Here is a 21,745-nt window from a genome sequence, read left to right as displayed (position 1 = left end):
TTTTAATGCCTATCGCCGTAATTTGTTTCATTGCAATTCGTAGATTAAAATTTATATACTGTTTAGTTAATAGTATGTAGTTCATAGATCTAATATCAAAATCAGAAATGATCTATAATAACATAATAATAAAAACAGTAGAAAAAATTGTTCATTATATATTTGAAAATGATTTTATTTCAATAATTATGTGTAAGTAGACATGGAACTTAAAAATATGTACCAAATTTTTTTCTAGACAGAAACCACAAGAACCAAACTAAATCGAAGAGTATCAATATTTTAAATAACCAAAATCATTGGAAAAACATGAAATTGAAATATCACCACAAAATAGTACTAAGTAAGCAAGTATTAATAGAAACAATTATTCGAATAACTTACTATTATTATAATTGTATATTAAAATGTTTTAGTAACTTAATTATCACTGTTTAAAAATTCAAAAATGTATAGGTCAATGTTTTTCAATCTTTGTTTAAACACGGCACACAACTCAGTTATGAACAACTTTTTCTTCAACGAACGCTTTACACATGGTGAGTTAGGTACTTACATAAAAATTATATTTTATTATTAAATATATTTTTTTTTGTATCAATAATGACAATAATTATTATTATAATAAAAAAACTTTGAAATGCTCGCAGCACGTCTAATGAATGGTAGCGGCACACCGGTTGAAAAATGTAGATGAATCGTTTTATTACAGATCACTAGAAATTACTGTTTACAGAGCAAGTACGCGTGCACGCTTCACTCATGGTCTTGTCTAAACTTTAGAGACTATTATATTATACTGTGCGTATAACATAATTGTGTCGTCAATATTTAATTAGGTACTATACATTATTATATCATAGTAGTCATAGTACCCCATAGAAAATTATTGCGCACAGTAAAATTGAATTAAAAATGTATGTATAATATTATGTTGCCGCTCAAGAACCTAAATCTAACTAACACAATATAACAAGTAAAGGACAGAATTTATTAATGAAGTATTTAAATCACTGAACACAAACGTAAAACGACGAAAATAATACAATAAATTATATAAACTCCCAAACATATACAATTTAAATTAAATAGTAAAATACACAATAATTGTATACTAGAGAAATATATTATAGTCCAATACTATATCGTCTATTGTAATATACTAATATCATATAGTTCATTCTTAAATTTCTTTTGCAACTAATAATTATCTTTTAAAACTTTTTGTAATAATATGAGTGTTTACACTGTATTTATATTCAATTACAGTGTATGAAATTACCTATATTAAGATATACATTAATAATCCATAGGTACCTAAATTATACATACACGAGTTTAAAACTAACGAATAAAATATTTTTATGTTATATACTCAAAAGTATAATTAAGAAATGTATTGAAATTTAAATCCATCGGATATGAAATAGAGTGAATTCAATGATATACCAACGCTGTGATAAGTAAGTTACTTTTAAAAGTAATATTATACGTTTCATTATTAATTACATGAAGGAAAAAGTAATGAAGTTACTGTATTTGTTAGGTACTTACTCAAATAAAATTGTATTTAAATTACTTTCCAATAAGATGTAGTACGCAGTTCAAGAGTATCTCTTTAAATTATTATCAATTGTCAATAATTACTAACTTAATTCAAAAGTAGTATAGTCATAATATTAACAATATGTTGAAAAAAAAGAATGATTTCATTTTATCATTATTAAACGCACACCATTAAGTATTATTATTTATAATAAAAAGAATTAGAAAACATTTGTAAACAGATAAAAATAAATAGAAATTTAATAGAATAGATATTTCAATTTAATTTATAAGACTTTTACTTTAACTTATATTTAATTATTATTAATTTTTTTATAGTAAATATTGAATTTTCTATTACTGTTTCTAGTTAATGACTTTATACTTGTATCTGGTAGTATACATTAATGACATGACCTTTTTTAAGACTATAATGTAAGTTGTAACTATTTAAATGTATTATTTTAACAATTATTAAAAATACTAATATATATATATATTAATATCATAATATTATAATATGTTTTTAAATACATTTGAAATGTAAAAATTTAATATTGAATGACTTTCTTATAGCTATATAAATAATATGTAATATACCTTAAATCTTTAGATTAAGAATGTTAACAATTGTATTTAATTCTATACAAATTTTGAGAATAATTCAAATCGGGAAGCAAGTAATATAAATATTTTGTTCAAATAATCAAATAATGAAAACTGAATTGTGAAGATTTAAAATTAAATTTTATATTGTATATAATATTTACCTTGTAAAATATTATTTGACAATTTTTTTAACCTTAAATATTTGAAATGATATAACGCGTTAAATCGTTACAAATAATTTTACTTATCAAAAGTAATTTACGTTGAATTTTCGTTATACTTTTTTTTTTTTGTAACGAAATCAAGAAATACGTTTTACACAATGTAACTTCGTTGCAGTAACGCGTGTAATAACATGTTTTCAATTATTTATAACCTATTAGCTGTGGTATATAGAGAGATACATTTTGTGGATAATAGTTACATGTCCCTCATATCTCCTTCTGTATTGGCCAGTTGGATTATTTTGCCACAGACAATCGATGTTCTTTAGTTACGTCACTAGTTGAACTCGTGTTAGTCAATAACAATAATAATACATTTTAAAAGATGATCAGCACCAATGGCGTTGTTATAAGTTATACACGTTGCACACGTATTAACTTTACTTTAAATATTTTATTAACGTGTACATACCCAGTACTTATACTTCCTATATTAATATAGTCCTATATAATAAATATAATAATATATTACACTCTCGTTCATAATAATATAGGGTATAACTGTATATTTGTGTTACTAGCTCTGGTATTACTAATTCGATTTACATGTAGTTTTTTGTGTATCCATCGTACATAATATAAGGACATATATTTTTACATAGGCTATAAATTGTAATATGCAACCGAGTTAACTTAGACTGCCCCAGAAAACTGAACGATAAAATAGGTATACACCCGTAGCGCCATCTGTTTGTTTTTTGTTGTGACTTTTTCAAAGTCGAAATATTATCAATTCACCACTCGGCGGTGTCGGCTCATGTACCTATAGTATTATAATATAGATATAATGTATTTGACGTGTTGTTTAATGTTTTTTTTTTTGTTTATAAACAAATTATTGTAGGCATCTAATAACGTATAATATTATGTATTTATTAATTTCAGACTAAGGTATACGCGTGGTAAGTATTACCATTGAAGCATTGAGTTTAATACATAATATATTACTATAACTATCATGATTAATATACTTAATGGTATTACATAGTTTTATTTTAAGTTTTAATTATGTTAACGATTGAATTTGATTATTAAAATAAAATAATTGGATCTATATAAAGCCCTGTTTCTCATGTACAACTATGTATTATATTTATTGTATTATTGCATATACTGATATACTTTATTACTAGTATCTATATTCTACCTATTTATTATTCACTACATATTATTATGTAAAAAATCGAAAACATCACATATTATACAAACAATCGTGAAACGTATTTAGGTAATATAAATACATTTATACGAATCATTGTCGAGTTTGCAGTTTATTATAAGGAAATCTATGTAATATTCAATGTAAAAAAACACATTTCTCAATCTATTTTGCTAGAGAGCAAAAAAAGGAAGAGTTGGTATATAATATAATATATAGATAGAGAGGTATATGGTTTTTCTTTACATCCCTTTTTTGTTTTCGTGGCCATCGCATTTTTTCACGTGGCAGATAAACGAAAGATCAGTAGGTAAAACCTCCAGGGACTCGTACGAAGAAAATTACATTCTAGACCCTCCCTTTAGTCCTAGCTGCATTTCGCATCACGTGACTGGTTTTTGTAAATCGACACAACTCCGAGCATTGGACCGAGCAAGAAACTTCCCATCTCGACCCTTTTGTTATGTCGATACTATACATTATAGTATATAGACTGGAGGTGTATTATATAAATGTATATAAATTTATATATGTGTGTGTGTGTGTGTGTGTGTGTGTGTGTGTGTATCTATAAGCTTAACAGTAAAATATGACTATCCCAAAAGCAACAAAAGCCAAAATAAATATAAACAAATTTATTTTTAAAAAGTACACTTAGCAGACATCAATGCGACATCTAGTAAAATAGGTTAATTATTGCATATACTATGATAACTCTATAATATGAATGATAGTTAAAAATAAATTTGTTATGAATGTATTAAATTTGAATTTATAGATAAATCATTATAAATACGAAAAACGAGTAATATTTTACTAATTTATTTTTTTTATCAGTAATACAGTAGGTTAAATCAATTTTGGCCAAAAACAAATTGCCTAAATTATGAAATTATATGTGAGTAACAAAATACGAAATAGCTGAAAAGTAATATTCGATAATATTAAATTAAATAATACAAATAAATAATAATATAATACAACGTCTTATATATATATATATTATATTATTATCAGTAAGTTATATCTATGAAAACAATTTAAATTATTATAATTATTAAAATCTGATTTGAGATACTAAAATAACCAGAAATGTTGACGGTAAAGTATATTTAAGTTTAAAATGTTTAACCGATTATAATAATGCAATAATCAATGGACATTATATAATATCTCAATTTCTTATATTATAAAATAAAATGTATAATTTATGTCCAATATCTAGAAATATTATCAGTGTGCATTTTAAGATGTAAAGTAGAATAATGGTTAACACTTTTTAAACTTAGACAATATATTATGACACCTTATCCAATGATTATTGGATCAATATATTATATTATAAAGAACAACGATTTAAAGTATTTTCAATTGACAAATAACTATTATTATTATTATTATTATTATTGCTATGTTATTATTTTACATATGACGTCAAATATTGTCAATGCATATTGTTGTATTTGAATTATTGTAATCTTTCAGCAATGTGTATAAATATATAAAACGTACATTTAGTAGAAATAATAATTATTATATTGACCAACAATCCCTACGTTAGAAATAATTTAATCCAAATTTTATTGTATAGCTCATTAATATTCATTTTTTTGAAGACATAACATATTAATATACAATAACAATAACGATGAACGTGATGACGATCAACATTGCAATTAAGTTTAGTACATTAAGTTGCCTATACGTTTTTAAACAAGGGGCAAGTACATAGGTAGTACCTAAGCAAAAAAAATAATTTAAAGAAAAAATTGCTCATTGATAACACATTTAAAGTAAACTTGATATTTTCTCTCTAAAATCTATAATTTAACTACTTAATGAAGGCAAGAATGATTATGACGAATATCGAATGATAGAGGATGAGGATTTCAAAATAAAAATTATTTTGCGTGTATCGTTTTTAATTATTAATAATTGATATCATATTTTTAAATTTATAATAATATTATATTATCATATTGTCATTTGTATACTTAAAAGTTCAAATAATAATTATAATTATGATATAAACGAATATATGTTAATATACTACATGCATTTGATAAAGACACAAATAATAGGCATAAGAATAATATACACCGGTGAACATAATAATTATTAAACAACGACTACTATAAGTATATTAAATGTCACGCCACGTATGTTTATTCTTAAGTAATAGTAAATAAAATGGTTTTCTATTTAAACAGCAAGTGAAACTACATTATTTGAAATTATTTTAATCACACACAACTACAACACTGAGGATTTGTTGTTCTGTTAATTCATTGGCTTATTTAATACATCATGGTGAAAATCTAATTTTTAATGCTTTGATGTACTTAATCTTTTATTGCTGATTACATGAATAGTAACAATATACATATTATATTTATATTTAATTACGTATGACAATAATTTTATTAATTTAATATTATTATCTTAATTAATTTACGCGATTATAAAATTTCTTTAACATATTATGAAGATGGGTGCTGTACAATAATTGTGTTACCAAGGTAAGTGTATATTATGTGATTTTTTTAATAAAAAATAAAAATGTTAAGTTTTATTATTTCATATTCAATTTGCATATTATGTAATACATAAAAAGATTATTATTTTTTGATTAATACTTTATAATAATTAATTGTACATAATAAAATAGATTGTAGAAATGTTGAATTAATTTACAACATTTTTAATTGTCTGGATCGTAGTTTACAATAATTTACAAAAACACGTGATTTAATTATAAATTTATATTTTCGTTCTAAAAGTAAATTTCAAATAATATAATTTTATAGTAACTAGGTACTCGTAAATACTTAATTAAATCCAAATATTATTGTTGAATATAGTTGTATTTTTAATGCTGTAGATTTACACTTTATTATGTTCATAATAATGGAGTATATTCAATTCAATTTTTTTTAAAGTTCTCATAGGTACATAAACGTTTTGTATTATTAGGTATTAAGTATTGTAACTAAATCAATAAAAAATAAAGTTTTAATACGATTGAGAACGCTTTACTGTTTTTGGCGTATGATTAAGAATGCTCAAAATGGATCAATAAAGTAATTTTCGATCCCGAAAAAAAAAACAGTACTGTTGAGAACGAAATTTTGTGCAATGTTTCTATTTATAATGATACAGAAATGGAAGTTTGAGAAACAATTTCAACCAGTTACCAAATTCACTATTCATGTTTTTAAATACATTTTTGAACATTTTAACTTTATTAATCTAAAAGTACATTATTGTAAAAAAAAATATTATGTATATATTTACATTTACTTAATAATATCTTACTTAACGCCACCAAGCTTGACCTAAATGAAAACAGCAGCCAAATATCATAACACCGGGAAATGTTTCACATGCAGCTTTATATGTATTTCAATTTCAAAATCTAAATGTAGGTTTTTAATTTCTAAAAATTTAGACGTAGTTGTGAGTCACATATGCTTTTAATAATTACACGTGTCAAAATAATTTTCTTTTGCTTTATTTTCCAAGAAAAAGAAAATTAGTGGAACTTTGATAACAATGTATGCCATACAATGGTTAAATGTTATTTAGTGCGTGGTAAAAAGTTCCATCAGCCAAAAATGTTGTGCAATTTACTTTTTACAATTTTGATTTTCTTTAGTCGTAATACATTTTAAATGCTTTTATTCGTGGGAATAAATAAATTGTTGACATATATGTTTAAAATCATCATCATTTTTCCTATTTAAACGTTCAGTAATAGTTTCAATAAGAGTCTTGGATAAAACGGGAAATAATTTTCTTTTTTTTTTTTTTTGCAATAAATTGTTTTTCGAACATATTTAAAATATTAAAGAACCAAAGTGTTGTTAATGTTTTTCATAGTTAGAATCATTTTTACTGGTATGGTTGAAACTGATTCCAAAGGTTTTTTTCCTTTCAATTTTCCCGTAACACTTGACATTCAATTTTTGAAGTGACTATCGTGGAATCACAGTGCTCACCCTAAACTTCTCTAACAGCGTTATTCTCACATTATATTATTAACAACTCAATGTGGATATTTTATTGTTAGCCATGTCGGTATGTCCACTTCTCAAAAATATCCTTACTCTGTCTAATAAATCTATATTTGTGGAAAATGAATCGTTCTCAATGGTTTTAATTGTTACTAAAAAAAGTATCAACAAAATGACCGCTCTTAATTGTATTTTTATCAAAAATAAATCTCCATTTCCAATGTACTTTATCGCACTCAGATATTCATGTTGTAAGAATATTGATAAATAATAACAATAATATACAATACAAATGAGACTACAATATTAATTTTAGGTTGGTAAATAGGTTTTAAATTGGTATCATAAGTATATTACAAGAAATTTCCTCTGCACGAAGATAATATAGATCATACAATTTAACACTAAACAATGAGCTGTATGTGTCTTGTGTAATTATGAATAAACACATTTTTTTTTAAACTTAAGACATACAAATGAATTTCATAAAATATGAAAATATAACTGATCATATTTAAAAATAAATAAATTACGTTTTATTATAAACAAAACTAAATGCATATAAATTTATATTATCTATACATTTAAATTATTTAGTAATTCTGAAATTTGGATACCAATTTATTTATTTAACAATTATAAATGTTAACGCATAAATAAGACGATCTGACGCTATACCACACATATTTCTTTTTCTTTGTACTCATAGACTAAAGTATACAATGTATAACTATATTATACGTAATACGTCATAGTTTCTTTTGTAACTACCTGTATAATTATTTAAACAGTGTTTATTTAAACAGATGAAAAAAAGTTTTACAATTGATAAATTATATTTAAAAAAAATGTATATAGTTTTATATGTTACATAGATACATAGCAAATTTAAACATTAAAAAGGTTTTTTTTTTTATTAATCTTATATTCGTATACACCATAAGCCCAATATTATAACGGGTATGGTTATTTTCAACCAAAATCGAATTCTTTCCTTTTCTATTCAACTTAAAAGTTCTAATCTACATTTATTGTACTTTAATATAACATTGTTATACATATAATGCATATTATAGCCATATAGAAAAGTATTAAAAATATAAGTTGTACATATGAACAACATATATTTATTAATTAATTATTAACATTTATTTATGTAATATATAAATAAATAATATATGGTATATTTTAAACTTTTCTATATGTATAACATACCTATATATTATAGTAAGTATTAAAATTTTTATTTTTCCGATAAGTGAATCAGTTGAAAAGGAAAGAATGCGATTTTGGTTGAAAACGGAATAAATCTTTTTAATTTGGTCGAAAAGTAAATTGGCTGAAAGGCGAAAACGGATGAACGGGCATAAACCAATTGCGCCTGAAACAAAGTTTTTGTTTTGGGTCAAAACTGAACCAATAAATTGCACTCCTTATATTTTATGGTTCAGTACCATACTAATTGCGCTTGTATTCAATTTACATACTTTCAGATATGAAAATATTGTTATTCGATCTAATTCCATCAACATAAGCAATGTAATCTATATACACTAAAATGCATAAAATTTACAAACTTATTTATTGATCAATATTGATTATTGGTTAAAGTAATTAACTATATAATATTATATATATTATAATATATCTTATAATAGTATTGGGAATTTTATGAAACGTTATTATTATTACACACATTTGATCACGCAAGTAATGTACTTTAGTACTTAGTACCTACCTAACTTGTTAAATGTGAAGAAAAAAAATTAATTTATATTATATTATATAAAAAATCGACTAGTGTATTTATTTAATGTATAATTATTTTGGTATTTATTACCATAAAACAATTATCGTTAAATTTTGGGAAACCTTGGCTGATCGATTAATATTAGCTAATTATTTAGTAACTAATTAATAAATATATTTTTTTTTGTATGGAAATAATTTATTCAGTTAGTATAAAAAGATAAAGGTGAAAAATTTAAAAATAAACCTGGGCCTGTGGATGTGCCATTGGCAAATGTGTCTGGGTACTGAAAAGGTTAAGGTCTAAATATTATCATTATTTTTTTCAATACTTTCATTCGTGGCCATTACTCGCAGGCTGCAACTATCTTTTAAAATTTGTTTTTGATGATTATGAAAATTTACATTTGTGTTGTCATCGTTCAATAATATTAATAATCGTCGATGAACATTCGACTTGATTACAATCATTTTTTTTCACGGGATATACGTTTTGAATAATTAAGAGTAGATAATAGATATATATTATTAATATGCGATTTTTAGTGGCCAGTGAAAGTTTTATTAAAGGAGACATTAACATTTAAAATCTAAGTAAAGTGCATTTAAAACGGACAAGGTAGGTACATATTACGTTGTAGACAGTTGTAGTTCTAATGGGTTTAGGTACTAAACTACATGGCGGCGTCGTGGAAGTAATGCGTAAGCGGTCCCCACGACGTCGTCGATTTAAACTGAAAAAATAAAAAAAAAGTTCTAAACTACTTAAGTAAGTAGTAATCAGAGGCGGATCCAGGATTTATTTTTGGGGTGGGGGGGGCATAGTCCAAAACGCAAAACTTAAATTTTTCAGTAATTAACAAATACATACAAATATGTGTACTTAACTTACGCCAATGGTGGGGGGAGGGCGAGGTCCTTCGGGGCCCCCCCTTAAATCCGCCACTACTACTAACTACAAGTCTACAACCGTATTGTGTTGGCGTATAAGAAGGACTATGGATATTGAATAATGTACAATATTAATTTATTAAATTATTAATAATAATACAATTATAATAAAATAAATAATATATCACGATATATCTTAAATCATGATGTATATTAAATATATTAAATATTTTGTAACGATAAAAGGCGGTGACCGCGATTGTAATCTCCCGAAACGCTGATAACCACGACTTGCGGCGTGTACTGTCGAATCTCTTTGGAACTACGGTAGTGGTAATATTATTTTATCGCGAGAGTGAGAATGCCGGTTTGCGCCGCCGCGACCCATCCGTCAGTGTGCATCCGTTGCTAACTTCATTTCTGTGTCCACCAACAACGGCAACAACATAACAAAAAAACTTTCCGGATCCGGATCCCAAGACGAACAATCTTCAACATCAACGTTATAAATTAAAATATTGAAATTACCCGCCGGATTCGTGTTGTTGTTTGTTTAATGTTTCACTCTGTCGTTTACTTCCACAGTCAACGATCTCAGTTCACCTGATCCCAGATGCCTTCCGTCTGAGGGTCATCAACGTCGTCACTCGATGCACTAAACTCTCGGTTATATTGATGTATAACCGGGAATCGTAGTCGTAGTAATGGTGAGTGATCTTGCATTATTTTGGTTACCTACAGCGACTTTTGTTTACGCTCTGTACTGTTGTTTGTTTCAGGCTTCGCCGAGCTCTGGACCGCCCCTGAACACCCGTGTAGCTCCTCCGATGATACCGCCACCGGCGTTCCCGCCGTCGACTCAGATGGGCTTCACTCCGGGTGCCATACCGCCTGGCTTCATGGCTGCGGCACCGATGGGTATTGGACCACCAGGAATGCCTCCACCGTTCATGCCTCCGTTTAACATGAACATGCCAGGTTAACATTGCTTAAATATACACAATTTCCTTATGACAATATCTGTTGATGTTTCTAAATAATATTTTTAATAATAAAATTGTACTCAAGTAGTTATAATTCAGTACATAAGTATATTATATTATTAAATAACTGAATGATTTTTATTAATTAAATGTTCTTTCCTTGTATGTAGTTTTGCGATATCAAAGAAAAAAAATAATAAATGGTCAGCTATGTAAAAATATTAAAAAAATCCCTCTGTATGAGTTGTTTCTGTTTGAAAAAAATTAAAATTATTTTCTAAAAAATATTGGTGAAATGTATTTATTTTTTAAAAGTTATATTTATAAGTTTTGAAATTGTAATTACTTGTAGTAGCTATTACTATAATTTAACATAACTTTTTTTTGTAGGAGAAATTGTTGGAGCTCCAGTATCTTTCAACAAATCAATTTCACAGTCATCAAAGTGAGTACAATTTATCACAAATGTGTTAGTTAATAATTTTATTTAGTGATAATATTTTAACATACTATATGACGTAAATATTTATTGGTGATATTTTTAAGTCCTTATATTTGTATTAAACAGTTGCAAAATTTATAATGAAAAAAAAAATTGGTTGAAATGTATATAGTCTTGTAATTACCTACATCTTAATTTTACAATAGAAATTGTATAGGATGTTCTATGTATTCAAATTCTGTGAAATGGATATTCTATTTTGTACCACTAGTCAACTTATGAATACTAAATTATAATCAAATATTTTCATTGCTCTTCCCTCGATTAGTTTTAACAAACCACTGGATTCTTGTTCAGGCCTTTTATTGTAAATGGTAAAAAGGTTCAAATTACAATATAATATTTGTTTATGTAAAAGTGATTATTGTTGATGTAAACTGCTATGTAAATAATAAAATTTATATAATAAAACTTAACTAATAACTAATATTTTCATAAAATTAACTTAATTATTGAATTTAAATAAACATTAATATTTAAAAATTGGTTCATATTCACTTTTGCCATTATAAGGAAACACTAAATAATCTAGCAAGTAATATAGATATAGTTAATTTTCTTTGTTATGTCTTTTGATTTTTATTGTACTACACAATTTTTCATTTATTAAAATTAATACGTTTTTATTAGATATTGAATTCTGTTAATTTTCGTTTTATGTATGCATGTATATTGATAACTGGCCCTTAACATTCTACACTTTAAAAATGGTAAACTTTGATATTAGGCCACACACGATTCCTATTGATTTTGCTGAATGTCAGTACTACAGTATCTGAGATTGGTGGTGACACCCAAGAGAATAGGACTACAATTGGTAAGAGTTATCATATTTGAACAATAAATCATTATTACATTTAAACAATTTGTGTTTATAACACTATTTTAATTAATTAATGTAAATAGAATATTTTAAATAAATCAAATTACTATTTGGGGAAAATTATATTAAATGAATTTTGGGTAAGTCGTATAACTTGGTTTTTTCAAACTAAACATATTTGAGAAGCATGGTGTTTAAAATAATTTGTTTTTTCTTATGATATATTTAGTACATTTAGGTTAATCAATATTTTCCTACAAATTATATATTCTATTCATCCTATTAGTGATGAGTAGGGTCCGGATTTATATGCAAATGCATATTCTTCTACAATTCACGTAGAATAATTTTGATTATAAATTTTGACATTTTGTAATGTGTAGATTCTATGGTTAATTTTTTTTTTTTTTTGTAATATATTTGAATGAAAATGGATATTGCATATTTCTGGATAGTTGTATAAATGTTGCATATTCTACAACTATAATTTTAATAAATATGTTATGACTTGTGAGTTTACCTCCATAACCAATATTAACTCATTGGGGTACATTGCTTGAAGCAGTAATTTACTATGGGAAATATTTCAATAAGGTAAAATGTGTTATTAACACTTTTAACCTAAATGAAGCAAAGTGTATTGAAAACGCATATAGTTAATTTCATAATAAAGAGTTAAAAAATGATCTTGCTGTTATTACAACACACTTTCAGTGTTTAATAAATACAATAACAATACTAGAACAATCAAATATTACTTTAAGAGGTGTGTATTACTTGTAAAAAATATTAAAAATAATTTCGAAGGAGGGTCAGGGATAAATTTTGCTACAAATGTTAAAAAATCATGGTTATTCCACATTGAAAATAATCAATGGCAACATAACAGAATGTGATGAAGATGAGGAACTGTCAGTTAAAGATTTATCTGGTTTTAAATATGCACCAATTGTATCTTGTGACGTGGAAAGAGGTTTTTCTAAGTACAAAACTATCCTTTGAGATATGCATACGTAGAAGTTTTCAATTTGAAAACTAAAAATCGACTTTTATTACTTTATGCTGGTACTCGTACCATAATAATAATTTAATATAAATAGTATAATACTTTTGAACACAATTTCGTAAAAATAATTTTTTTTGAATTTTATAATAATAATTTTCTATAATATTGTATAATACTTTTATACTTACACAATGTAAACAAAAAATATTATTTTGCATTTTTTTTTAATTAAGTTTTTTGTACATATGCTTAGGATTGAGTATTTAATATTTTTTTTCAAAACCGTATAGTTTATTAATTTGTAAAAAAACATAATTTTGCATATTTATGATATGAATGTGCATATTTTATAGATTTTTATTATTGCATATAAATCTGGACCCAGCGATGAGTTTAGATGTACATTTTGGTGATAATATTTAGATATCCTCAGGATAATGGTATATAGTTTCTTTCTATGTTTATTAATGTGTACATATTTGTATAGTGATGAAACTAAACCTATAAGTGAATGGACTGAACATAAGGCTCCAGATGATAGATTATATTATTATAATTCAGTAACCAAACAAAGCTCTTGGGAAAAACCAGATGAGCTAAAAACAAAGACAGAGGTTAGTAGTGAAACATTACTTATTCTTATAATTATTGACAATATTTATTTTGTATCATTTTTTTAGTTACTATTAGACCAATGTCCATGGAAAGAATACAAATCAGATACTGGTGCTACATACTATCATAACATTAATTCAAAAGAAGCAAGTTGGACCATACCTCCAGAATTAGAAGAGTTAAAAATGAAAATTGCCTCTGAACAAGGAATAATGTATTAATAATATTTATTTTTATAATTGACATATCTGATTTAATTTAATGAATAATTTAATGGTTTTAGTCAAGCTCCTCTAATACAGCAATCATTGGAAATTCCAGTTGATAGAGGAATGGATTCTATAGGTAAATGATTCACGATAGAAATTAATATATTTTGATTACATTCTATTTTTTTTTTAGTTGTTTAGTTTCATTAGAGGATGCCACACTAAGATTTGTTTTCTTTATTTCTCACATATCTTAAGAAAAACAAGTTCATGCAGATCAATCATTAATGGCTGATAAGTAAATTTAAAGCTAAATTAAATAGTATTTATTTAAATTAAAGAAATCTCTTAGTAAATTTTTTATTATTACTTACATTTTAAATTTAACAGGTAATTTAATATTGAACATATCTTCTCAATAAAATATTAACTATTTAAACTTTTTTTTAATAAAAAAAAACAAAAATAAATTATTTTAGCTAAAATCAGTTATTTATGAATGGTCTACATGAAAGTTTTTTCTATATTATATTTTAGAAATCAAATGTAAAATAATCTTGGAAATGTGTCGTATCACTCTTGGGTTTTAAATCTATTACATTTTGAATTTACATGTAAATAGCATGTTAATATCTTTGAATAATGATAATTGGATACTATAAATAATTATCCTAGTATTCTATATTTGTAATTTATTAGATAATCTTAAATATATAAAGATTATTATTATTTTATTACTTTGAAGAGTAGCAGTATATAGTAATTGTCTTACTCTCAGCCTACTGGCTACTATATATAATATGAATAATGAAATTGGTTTCCATATTTCCCTAACTGTTAAAGTACTCAATTTTGGACTATTTAAAATTAGTTTTTTTTTATGTACAGATTAGTGATGGGTCGAACCCTGATTTTTTAAATCAAACCGAACCAAACCTTCATATTTTCTACCAAACCGAATCTAGAATCATTTTAAGTCGAACTCGAACTCAATACTTTTTATCATTATTATTATAAATGGTACATAAAATGCCTGTTACAGTTTATAACTTTCTATCGCCAATAGTATAATTATTTTTAAATAATGATTATCAATTTTTATTTTTAAAAAATAACTTTTGAAGAATTATTCAAATATTTGGTCTTTGAACTATTGTGGCCAGTAAGTCTAGTTTGACTAATATTTTCATATTTTCAAGTTCGATTTTTGAACAGTAAAAGTTGTTTGATAGTTTGGTTTGAATTTTTTTTATGTCGAGTTCAAATTTCTAATCGAACTGAACATCAAGGGTTTGGCCTAACCTAACCTTCGGCCCATCACTAGTGCAGATAAAAAACATATAAATCATGCCTTAATCATTATTAATTAAGTTAAAAACAATTATATGGAATATTTTCAATTTTTTTTTCTCTTTCTATCACAGAAATCTAAACATAATTATTTGTAATAAAACTATTTAAAATTTAGAATTAATGAAGGGAAATCAATATTTTTAATTTTAATAATTTTCAATCATTCAATTGTATTGTATAACCATAAGTTATTCATATGGTTTGTCTATGCAGGTCTATAGTATTCTGGCATCACATTTTTTAGGAAATATGTAAAAAAAAATTTTGCATATGTATATTTATATGTGTGATTAAAAATAGTAAAGTAGAGGATTAAAATGTAAATAATTGTTCAATAAACATGCATTAATAATTAATGATTTGTTAATTTTTAAGATGCTGGATCAGCTATGGATCAAGCAATGGCAGCTACTCTAGCGTCTATAGCTGTTCCTGATGAAAATCGACCGGCCAATAATGTATCTGGTAAAGGATTCAAATCTAAATTCCAAGCACAAGAAGTACCAATTTTGAAAAATAAACAAGAATTAATTGAAGCATTTAAAGAACTTCTTAAAAAAAAAGTATAAATTAAGATTAAATATAATTAGAAATAACATAATGTTTATAACATTATTATTGATTATTCTTTTACTGAATTTTAGAATATTCCTAGTAATGCGTCATGGGATCAAACTGTAAAAGTTATTAGTCGTGATCCACTTTATCCACAAGTAAAAAAGTTAAATGAAAAAAGGCAGCTTTTTAATGCTTATAAAACTCAAAAACAAAAAGATGAAAAAGATGAACATAGATTAAAAGCTAAAAAGGCCAAAGAAGATCTAGAAAAGTTTTTAATGAAAAATGAAGATGTCACATCCAAGACAAAGTACTATAGACTAGAAGAGAAATATGAGCATTTAGATGTAAGTAAATAACATTTAATAATAAACTGCTTTATAAATTATAGGTACACAGTTTTTCCCTAATTAATTTTTTAATTATGAGACATTTTCTTCTATTAACATATTTATTGTTCAAAATAATGTTACCTAGATATCCTAAGTAAGGATTGATGTAAATTAAGACATCATGTATTATAGTATAAAATTATAAAATTACAATATTACAATGGGTTTCAATTATATTTCATAACATATTAAGTTTATATTGATTTAAAATCTAAAAGAAGGAAATCACCCTTCACATAGTAAAAGAAATCTTTGACTGTTTAAACATTGCCTAAAATCATTGTAGGTTTCATAGCACATCCTCAGATTTTGTATTTAATTTCCATCACGAGCAAGCAATTTTTGGTATAGTAGAAATCATGGTCAGCTTTCAAAGTCATTGTATATTATTAACTTAAATGTTTTTCACTATGAAAAAATTACTCTATAACTTTTTTAAAATTAAAATTTATATGACTTAGTAAGAGCCTATGTGACATGGTTTTTAATAACATGAAAAAATAATATAAATATTTGGAGCGAAGAAATAATACTTAACATTTTACTAATAATGCTTAGTTTCAAGTAAAAGGATTTGTATTAAAATGGAGGCTTGGTAAAGTAGTTAAGTTTCTAAAAAGGTTCTGATAATTTAATATTAATGTTTCCAGGCCTAAGTTACTTTTCTGATAATAGTTATGAAATTCTATAACCAATTTGCTTAAAAGACAATGAAACACTAGATTTCTATTTTGAGAATAATTGCCTCTTAATAAGATTGATAAAGAAAAAAACCTGAAAAATTAAATTTGTGGATAGAATTATATTTTAAGAATTAAATAAAATATTTTTGACATGATTGTTATAAAAATTATATTATATTTGTGTTTATTTTAGATATGGAGGAATGTATCCGAAATTGATCGTCGTGATGTATATGATGATGTTATGTTTAATTTAGCCAAAAGGGAAAAAGATGAATCTAAAGTACAAAAAAAACGTAACATGAAACAACTAGCATCAGTATTAGATGCTATGACAATAGTTGATCATACTACTACTTGGTACCAAGTTCAAGAAATGCTTCTTAATAATCAAAATTTTGTAAATGATCCAAAATTATTAGGTTGGTTTTAATTAAATTATTTTTTGTTCACAAATAAACTTCATTAATTGTTAGGTAGATAAGATATTTTTTGATACTACTTTTATAGTATCAAGCAGCAGCTATAGATGCTCTCTACTATGACAATATATATTTTGATTGTATTGACTTAGTTTAAATGAACCATTTAAAAGTTTCGACCTATCAATCATATCAATTTATCAATTTCAAATATTATCTTGAATTTTAGTTTTGTGTTATTATCTATTAGTTAAATGTGAAACTTTGGAAATTTAAAAATATTGATTAAAAAAATAGATAATGAAATAAAAGTTTTGAGGAAAGGTATTCATACTAAGTGTTACGTCATTATTTAAAATGTTCAATAGAGCGTATATTATGGTGGATTATAGTGTAATCATAATATTCAACCAATTGATTTGAGATCTTCAATCTATGGCTGCAGCCTGCCAAACTAATTAATGTTTTGAAAATAATATATTAGTTTTTTATTGTTTTTAATTTATTAATTTTTTCAAAAAAATTTGGTTTGCAATGCCAAATGTGTTTCAAATTTGGTCTGCCATAAAAAAATAAAATGCTGAAAACTCCTGGCACTGTCTAGATAATACTACAAGATAGTCTGATATATTAAAATATTATAAACTATTTTTATTATTATTAATATAGTTAATTTTGATTCATAGGCATGGAGAAAGAAGATGCTCTTACAGTATTCCAAGATCACATCCGAGATTTAGAAAAAGAAGAAGAACACGATAAAGAAAGAGAAAGACGAAGAAGAAAACAACAAGAGCGAAAAAACCGTGACAACTTTGGTGTATGTATTTTAATAGAGTTTGTTTTTTAATTAAATTTATTTATTTCATAATTATTTAAAATTAGATGTTTTTGGAAGAACTTCATCAGCAAGGAAAATTAACATCAATGTCATTATGGAAAGAATTATATCCTATTATAAGTACAGATGTTAGGTTTTCAGCTCTTCTCGGTCAACCTGGTAATATTAAATTTTGCTAACAGTTCAATAAGAGTTCATACCTGCATTTGTTGTCTCTGTCTTATGAACGTTAAACATTATAAATTTACGTTTAGCAGAATCAATTTTATGTTATTAGTTTTAATTTTAAAGTCAATTTACCTATTATCAAACTTAAGGTAATAATATTATCTAGGGCACCTCATAGGCTTTTATTGCAATTTTAATTTTAAAGTGAGTTACGAGCATTTTAAAGTTTTAATATATAACATAACTATAATTCACTTAAAAATTAAAAATCAATAAAAGCTCATGAGATGGCCTAGATAACATTATTACCTATGTGTTTTATGATATGTAAATTTACTTTAATACTAAAGATAAGAGCATACAATTGATTCTGCTAAACGTAAATTTGTTGTTTTACATCCGTATATGGAGACCTGCGGTTATGACATCTTATTAATATATTATTGTATTATGTGAATTATAGTTTAAATTGTAAATGTTTAGGTTCTACAGCTTTAGATCTTTTTAAATTCTATGTGGAAGATTTAAAATCAAGGTTTCACGAAGAAAAAAAAATTATCAAAGAAATACTCAAAGAAAACTCATTTATAATTGATGTAAGTTATTTAAACTGTTGTTTAGAGATTTTACCTAAATTTTCTTACTTACTTTAGGTAAATACTACATTTGAAGAGTTTGCTCGAGTAGTCTGCTTGGATAAAAAATCAGAAACTTTAGATGCTGGCAATGTGAAATTGGCTTATCATGGTTTTATTGAAAAAGTAATTGAATATTTGTTTGTTTTAATTTACTTTGTTCATTATTTATTATTGTTAATTTTTTAATAGGCCGAAGGAAGAGAAAGAGAAAGATTACGAGAAGAAAATAGGAGACAGCGGAAATTAGAAACTGCATTTCGTTCATTGCTTAAAGAAATGGATGTGGACTATAAATCTAATTGGGATGATGTGCGTGGACAAATTGAGAACCATCAAGCCTTCCAAGCCATAACTTTAGAATCTGAAAGACTTCGTATTTTTAAGGTAACGTCCACATTATAATTTATATTTTTTATTTTAATATAATTAATCAATTATACAGGTAATGTAAATGTGTATTTAAAAGCAATTTAATGTATGTAATAATAATACAATTTAAAATTTAAATATGTTATTTACTTCTTATAATGTTTACTATTTTGTGTATATACCAACAATAACCAAGTTTTATGTTATATTAAACTTTTAATGAAGATATTATTTTTCTTATTTTAAAATTGAGTAATTAATGGGTTTCTATTAAATATTTGAATTTAATTTGATAAATTTTGAACAGTTTATTTTTAAAACCTTCTAACTTCTAGATTTGTTTTAAGAATGTACAAAGAAAGTTAAAGGAAATATTTAAGGTAACAATGTTAAATTAAAATTAAATGGAAATTATATGTATGTATATTTATGTAAGGAGATGTCTTATGGTGTATTGTACTTTTTTGAATAGTGAAGAAATGTATTCATCATAATCTACACTAATTGAAATTGTTATGAACATTTACAGACTCCGTCCATATGTATGCATATTTATTATAAAATATAACCATCAAAGTATAATATAATAATATCATCGTTTGATAACAAGTTTTTTTTAATTCTATAATTTTTTTAGAGAAATTTAATTAAAAAATATGCATGTTTAGATGTATATAGTACTGATTATTTAAATAAACACGAATTTGATCATGTAAGTGAATTTGTTGTTAAACATATGAATAGTTTGTTATATATTTTGTACTTTTCATATATTATATAGGAATTCCTTGTTGATACTGAAGAAGTGTGCAACCATCATCATTCTAAAATGAAAAAATCAAAGAAAAATAAAAAACATAAAAAGAAATCTCGATCAAAATCATTGGTAGGTTAAAATAAACTGTGTTTTGTACAGATATACCTTTTTCTATGAACGAGAATGATTATTAATTATTATATTTATGCATTGTGTAATAATAATAATTGTGGTAAATAAAAATATCTAGGAATCCACTGATTCTGAATATAAGTATAGAAAAAAGACCAAAGAGGATTCACCTGACATCATGAGCGATGGTGAGAACCGAAGGAGAAAAAATAAGAAATCGAAAAAAAAGAAACATTCTGAAAGTCCTGTAACGCGATCTCGCTCTAGGGTATGTATTCAATTATTTATTAAGAGTGCATTTCTGGTTTTCTCTCTCAGACCTCTAAGAAAATAAATATGATTCTGGGTAAATACGTCTTGTCTACATCACGCATGGGCCAGAGAGAGAAAATATGCAGTGCGCTGACATTTCTTAAACTGAATAGTATATGTAATATTTAAAATCTCATACCTTGTGTTTTCTGTATAATCTTAATGGGTTATTATTATTGCCATTTTGCAGTCATCGAGTCTGAGGAGATCTGATTTAGAAGATGTGAAAAATAAGAAAAATTCCAAATCTGCTGAATTGAGTGATGACGATCTAGAAGCAAAACGGAAAGCATTGCTTGCTCAGTTGCATGACGAAATGAACTAAACCAATTTATTTTGTTGTACATAGTGACATTGATAATATGTTTTACATTTTGATTATTTTAATTTATTTCTTGAATAAATTGTAATGATGGAAAACATTTTTATGTATAATTGATTGCAAGTTTTTTAATTTGCCATGACCATTTTATGTATTTTAACTGTATAGAAATGGTTGCTGTATGAAAATTATAAAATAAAATAAATCATAATATGAAATAAATGTGTTGAATTTAGTTAATATAATATACGAACAATTTTTTTTTTTAGTATTTTTACTATTTTATGAGGTATACATTTGTTGAAAAGCTACTTATCCATTATTATGAACTATAGAATTCGGGTAAGGGTAAATTCTTACACAAGACTTAGCAGGTAAAATAAAAAATATATATGTTAATTCCTATATTTTGTAAAAAAAATGTATGTATAAGTTCCTACACAATAAAAAAAATTCTTAGTTAATTAATA

At 25.1% G+C, this 21,745-nt stretch overlaps 1 protein-coding gene and 1 long non-coding RNA gene across 2 annotated transcripts; both read left to right on the top strand.

Moving 5' to 3' along the window:
* Positions 1–226: 226 nt before the first annotated feature.
* Positions 227–1,176, top strand: LOC132918702 (uncharacterized). Its single transcript, XR_009660535.1, has 3 exons — positions 227–343; positions 457–539; positions 651–1,176. It is a non-coding gene; the product is annotated as an uncharacterized LOC132918702 (long non-coding RNA).
* A 9,421-nt stretch (positions 1,177–10,597) lies between these two features.
* Positions 10,598–21,497, top strand: LOC132931821 (pre-mRNA-processing factor 40 homolog B). The gene is made up of 17 exons (XM_060997852.1): positions 10,598–10,897; positions 10,970–11,168; positions 11,564–11,618; positions 13,992–14,118; positions 14,185–14,333; positions 14,403–14,464; positions 16,057–16,244; positions 16,326–16,586; positions 17,508–17,736; positions 18,423–18,556; positions 18,622–18,736; positions 19,229–19,341; positions 19,399–19,506; positions 19,573–19,767; positions 20,534–20,638; positions 20,760–20,909; positions 21,144–21,497. The coding sequence occupies exons 1-17, from the start codon at positions 10,895–10,897 to the stop codon at positions 21,276–21,278; spliced, it is 2,328 nt and encodes a 775-aa protein (XP_060853835.1). The 5' UTR covers positions 10,598–10,894; the 3' UTR covers positions 21,279–21,497.
* The last annotated feature ends 248 nt before the right edge of the window (positions 21,498–21,745 follow it).

This window comes from Rhopalosiphum padi, chromosome 1 (assembly GCF_020882245.1).
Source record: "Rhopalosiphum padi isolate XX-2018 chromosome 1, ASM2088224v1, whole genome shotgun sequence".
Lineage (NCBI taxonomy): Eukaryota > Metazoa > Arthropoda > Insecta > Hemiptera > Aphididae > Rhopalosiphum > Rhopalosiphum padi.
The sequence above is the reverse complement of the archived record's forward strand: the minus strand, read 5'-3'. Positions and strand labels throughout refer to the sequence as shown.